The 6,064-nt window shown below is 44.1% G+C and overlaps 1 protein-coding gene across 3 annotated transcripts in view; it reads left to right on the top strand.

Annotated features, from left to right (window-relative positions):
• The first annotated feature begins 542 nt into the window (after nucleotides 1-542).
• Nucleotides 543-6,064, top strand: part of LOC144132523 (uncharacterized) — a 79,701-nt gene continuing 74,179 nt past the window's right edge. Inside the window, exon 1 of one of the 3 annotated variants that reach the window (XM_077664996.1) lies at nucleotides 543-866. In XM_077664996.1, coding sequence (XP_077521122.1) covers nucleotides 665-866 — 202 coding nt within the window. In that variant the 5' untranslated portion in view covers nucleotides 543-664. The remainder of the gene's footprint in view (nucleotides 867-6,064) is intronic. The other 2 variants (XR_013314841.1, XM_077664997.1) reach the window with 2 other exon arrangements.

Below are 6,064 nucleotides of genomic sequence, written 5' to 3'. Positions count from 1 at the left end.
GGGGAAACTAGTGTTCCTGTGGAAACTAGAGACAGCAACCTCTGGAGGTGAGGTTATTGAACTTCCTGCCACAGCTTCGATTAAAAAACCGCATGCAAAGAAACATCGGGCCATGTTCTGTGAATCATTAACGGGGCGCGCCATTCAATTGCTTTAAAATTAGAATGCACGTCTCCTGTAACAGCAGTGTCAGGCCAGTTTCGGTTCTGTTTCTGTCACGCGAACTGCTAATCTTGCGTTGGATGTCATTTCAGAAAACTTTTTTTACCCCGGCTATACTCTGAAAAGCTAAACAAAAATAGATTTTCTTGCCTTTATTATTAGTAAACGTGGTTTTCTGTATTTTACACTCAACATTATTGAAACAGTTTTGTCTTTGCCGATAGAAAACTTCAAAAATAAAACCTTCAAAAATAAAACCTTTAGGTTTGTTTCGGACTTGTTTGCGAAGTTTTTTGTTTAAAAAATTCTAGGCTTCTAGTTTTCGGTGTATTGTGGGTATTGTTGGCCCCTTTATTTGCAATCTGCCTCGGATACTGGCCACCACAGCGACGTCGAAACAATCCCCTTTTTATCGTGCCGTCGCAATCTGCATCTTAAACAATAGTCACGTGTTGGCAGTTTTCGCGCGGATCTTTGTTTTCGCGGAGACGCGCATCTCAAGATGTTCGTGTACGTCGAATATGAGTCTACCCTGCGGACGACAGTGGTCGAACATACGCAGATATTTCTGGACTCGACAAAACAGTTTATCGACCCCGCTGACCCGGATGACTTCAATCCGTCCGACACCTATCGTGTCCACGCTTGCAATGGTGACAACTCGGTCTGTGAATACCTCGGCGCCAAGATCATCCACATGACAGGTACGCGGTCGAAAATGCTCCGAAGCGAATGAAATGGAAGCCATGGAATGTGCGCTGCGCGACTGCGCTGCGGATGACAGTTGATAACGCTGATCTGCTTGTCTATAAGTTCGGCGAATATTTCTTCGACATAACGAGAGTTTAGCTGGAGAGTATGAAAGTGGCGCGGTCTACGTCTTTCATCCACTAACAACAGTTGTTACTTAAGTGCATCGAAAGTTTAGTTGCACTTTCGCCGTTTGAAGCGCGCAGTTTCTATAGAAACGCATAAACACGGGTTCCAGTCGTCGCTGTGGAATGCAGCCTGTCGAAGTGGCGGCCTGTTAACTTTGCCGCCTAACTTTTGAGAATAGTAGTCATTTACTCTGTTTTGCGGGGATGCTCAGCGTCACAGATACGCGGCGAATGCAAATCCGCTTCGGAAGTAATTCATGTTGAGTTTCTCACATATGTTGAGCCCGCAACCACCTTTCTACCTCCGCTGGATGACTGGAGCTTGCGCTTTCGATCTAACGGACATTTGAGCAGATCTTTCTGACGTGGTCGCACATTTTTTTTCTGTGCTGGGCTTGCTAGTGTGCAGGAGGGAATGGTTAAACGATGGACATTTCTTTTGAAAGCATTACTTAGCTCTTGTAACATATGCAGTTGATTTCGTACAGGGTTAGACGCATGCCACTCGGTGGTTATTAGATTGCGGTGGAATGGAAGTCTGCATAGTTCGTGACTTCACCTATCTCTTGATTGATTTATGTCCACCATTCGCTAGCACAACCGGTTTGTATAGGGTGTAAGAAAAGACTGCAGATGCTTTAGTGGTTATCAGGAAAGCGTATTATGCCCTCAGGGCATTCATACATGGTTTGCAAGGTGATTAGTTTTTATATCTAAGTTATTTTTATCCTCTTCTTAATCGCTAAAACAATGGTTTAATAAAATTTGCTGCGCCTGGCTGAGGGCGAGAAATCTGTAGCTTTGTTCACAATTAACTTCGAAATTTAGTTTGTGTGAAATCCATATTTTATGCGTTATGACTTGTTGCAAAACCTTCGTCGGATAACTTTTAGCAAACTGTAAGAAGACTGAGAAGAGAAGCTCTTCTTCGCACCAATTTGCCCATCTTGGGGTGACTGTTGTAGTTGCATACATAGAAAGCTGTACAGTTAAATCTGGTCAGGGGAGTTGGGTTCCTGCTGACAAAATATGATGCCTTCTAGCTGGTGATTTTGTTTGTTCAATTGGTGTGTAGTGCTGGTGTTTCAAAATGCGTGTCAGATGAGGTAAGGGGCTGAACTGATGAGCTTTTTGGCACCGCCCAGGTATATGGACACAGCAGAAACTGTCTTTTTGTTTTCTTGGTGCCGTGGTTACCTGATTATCAGCTCAGAATGCTGTTTGTGGCTCTGGGAAGTTACAGTAAAATTTTTACGAATTTGAAACAGTTGAAAAAGTATTTTATAATTCATAATTTTCAGTTACATTATTTTACCCTTTCTTACACTCAGATTCCTGGGTTGTATGCATGATGTGTGAAAGGTGAGCAAAAAAATAGCTGATATTATGCAAATGTTTATTTCACTGTTTTCATTTTCACCTCTTGTGAGCACATAGTAAAGAAACCCAGAGAATTTTGTTTAAGCCAGGCCGTGTAAAACCCTCACTAACTTCTGAAATATTTCACGTTATTGTTAGCGCATTCCAGTGCAGCAGTGAATAGTCTGTGAACAGTTCTGTGCACGGCACAGCTGGCATGTATGGTTCGAAATCAAGGTGTTGGATTAATAAACTTTAGCGGTTTCACTCTTGCTCATAATTTCCAATAGTGGAGGTATTTTGAGATAAGACAAGTACATGAATTAATTGGGTGTTTTCTAATAGTTCCTCTCGCTTCATTATCTCTTTTTTTTGTGAACTGCTTTGCATTTGTCTTGCTGATTACTTGAATTTTTCCCTCACTGCCGTAGCCTTGTGTTGGGGCCTGCAATATTAAGAAAAACACTTGGTTAAACCATCCCAGCATACTTAGCTATATGCTAATGAGTATGTGTAATCTTCCGCGATGGCGTAGAGGTAGAACATCCGCCTCGCGTGCAAGATGACCGGGGTTCAAATCCTGGTACCGCGCAATTCTCCACCGGGTATAAAAAAAAAAAAAATCCGCGTGTCGATGGAATTGCATAACCAGGCCTGGAGTGCGGCCTTATCTCGGTCACCAAAACCGACAACGCACTCTCTCACCAGAGCAGGATTTGGCCACCCTGGTGTAGTACTTGGCCACAACCTTCTATGATCAAACCAATTAACCCTCAGCCCTCAGTCCCCAGCGGCTGCAGAGCAACTGACCACGGCGGTGGTCAGACCTGTGACGCAGCGGAGGGTGCTAAGAATCTCTGGCTCCGGACAGGCCGCCATTGGAATCTGAACCTGGCAACGTTTAACGCTAGAACTTTATCTAGTGAGGCTAGCCTAGCAGTGCTCTTCGAGGAACTATCGGGAATTAAATGAGATGTGATAGGGCTTAGCGAAGTTAGGAGGACAGGTGAGGCGTATACAGTACTAAAGGACGGACACATACTGTGCTATCGCGGGTTAGAGCATAGACGAGAACTAGGTGTGGGATTCCTCATTAATAAGGGTATAGCTGGCAACGTAGAGGAGCTCTACAGTATTAACGAGAGGGTAGCAGCCATAGTAATTAGGCTGAATACGAGGTACAAGCTGAAAGTGGTGCAGGCCTACGCACCCACATCCAGCCATGATGACCAGACCATTGAAAGTTTCTATGAGGACGTAGAATCGGCAATGAATAAAGTAAAATCGCAGTACACTGTACTGATGGGTGACTTCAATGCGAAGGTGGGCAAGAAGCAGGCTGACGACCACGCGGTAGGTGACTATGGGATAGGCTCTAGAAATAGCAGGGGAGAGTTATTAGTCGAATTCGCGGATAGAAATAATTTACGGATTATGAATACCTTCTTCCGCAAACGAGAAAACAGGAAGTGGACCTGGAAGAGCCCCAATGGTGAGATTAAAAATGAAATCGTCTTCATACTATGCGCTAAACCTGGCATCATTCAGGATGTGGCCGTACTCGGAAGGGTGCGTTGCAGCGACCATAGAATGGTAAGGTCTAGAATTAGCCTAGGCTTGAAGAGGGAACGGAAGAAGCTAGCGAAGAAGAAGACCATTAACGAGTTAGCCGTAAGAGGGAAAGCACAGGAGTTTAGGATAGCGCTGCAAAACAGATACTCGGCTTTAACTGAGGAAGATGATCTTGATGTTCATTCAATGCACGATAACCTGACATCAATAATTACGGAGTGCGCAGTAGAAGTAGGCGGTAGGACAGTTCGAAAAGATACCGGGAAGCTATCTCAGGTGACGAAAGATCTGATTAAGAAGCGCCAAAACATGAAGGCATCTAACACTACCGATAGAATAGAACTAACGGAGCTATCAAAGTTAATAAATAAGCGCAAGGTAGCCGACATAAGGAAGTTTAATATGGAGAGAATCGAGCATGCTCTAAAGAACGGAGGTAGCCTAAAAACAGTGAAGAGGAAACTAGGCATAGGTAAAAACCAGATGTATGCATTAAGAGACAAGCAGGGCAATGTCATTAGCAATATGGATAAGATAGTTAACGTAGCCGAAGAGTTCTACACAGACCTGTACAGTAGCCAATGTAATCAGAACGCTAATGAGAAAGACAGCAGTGCACAGCAATGCGTCATCCCGCCAGTAACGAAAGATGAAGTAAAGAAAGCCTTAGAAGCAATGAAAAGGGGAAAAGCAGCTGGGGAGGATCAGGTAACAGCAGATCTGTTGAAGGATGGAGGGGACATCGTGCTAGAAAAACTAGCCACCCTGTATACGCAATGCCTTATGACCTCGACTGTACCAGAAGCTTGGAAGAATGAAAACATTATCTTAATTCATAAGAAGGGAGACGCCAAGGACTTGAAAAATTACAGGCCGATCAGCTTACTATCCGTTGCCTACAAAGTATTTACTAAGGTAATCGCTAATAGAGTCAGGGCAACGTTAGACTTTAATCAACCAAATGATCAGGCAGGCTTTCGTAAAGGATATTCTACAATAGATCATATTCACACCATCAATCAGGTGATAGAGAAATGCGCAGAATATAACCAACCTCTATATATAGCTTTCATTGATTACGAGAAAGCATTCGACTCAGTGGAAACCTCAGCAGTCATACAGGCATTGCGTAATCAGGGGGTAGAAGAGCCTTATGTCAAAATACTGGAAGATATATATAGCAACTGCACAGCTACTATAGTCCTCCATAAAGTCAGCAATAAAATTCCAATAAGGAAGGGTGTCAGGCAAGGAGACACGATCTCGCCAATGCTGTTCACCGCATGTTTGCAGGAGGTATTTCGAGGCCTGAATTGGGAACAGTTGGGAATAAGAATAAATGGAGAATACCTAAATAATCTGAGATTTGCTGATGACATTGCCTTGCTGAGTCACTCAGGAGGTGAACTGCAAATCATGATCAACGAGTTAGACAGGCAGAGCAGATCGATGGGTCTAAAAATTAACATGCAGAAAACCAAGGTAATGTTCAACAGCCTAGCAAGGGAACAACAGTTCACAATTGGCAGCGAGAGCCTAGAAATTGTGCCGGAATACGTCTACTTAGGGCAGGTAGTGACAGCTGATCCGGATCATGAGAGGGAGATAACTAGAAGGATAAGAATGGGGTGGAGCGCATATGGCAAATTCTCGCAGATCATGAGTGGCAGTTTACCAATTTCCCTCAAGAGGAAAGTGTACAACAGCATAATCTTACCGGTACTCACCTATGGGGCAGAAACGTGGAGGCTAACGAAAAGAGTTCAGCTTAAGTTAAGGACAACGCTGCGAGCCATGGAAAGAAAAATGATAGGTGTAACGTTAAGAGATCGGAAGCGGGCAGAGTGGGTGAGGGAACAAACACTGGTTAATGACATCCTAGTCGAAATCAAGAGAAAGAAATGGGCTTGGGCAGGGCATGTAATGCGAAGGCAAGATAACCGCTGGTCTTTAAGGGTAACGGAGTGGGTTCCAAGAGAATGTAAGCGCAGCAGGGGGCGGCAGAAGGTTAGATGGGCGGATGAGATTAAGAAGTTTGCAGGCAAAGGGTGGATGCAGCTGGCAAAGGATAGGGTTAATTGGAGAGACATGGG

The sequence above is a fragment of the Amblyomma americanum genome, chromosome 5, assembly GCF_052857255.1.
Source record: "Amblyomma americanum isolate KBUSLIRL-KWMA chromosome 5, ASM5285725v1, whole genome shotgun sequence".
Classification (NCBI taxonomy): Eukaryota; Metazoa; Arthropoda; class Arachnida; order Ixodida; family Ixodidae; genus Amblyomma; species Amblyomma americanum.
Note: the sequence above shows the minus strand (reverse complement) of the source record. Positions and strands in the feature narration are given on the sequence as shown.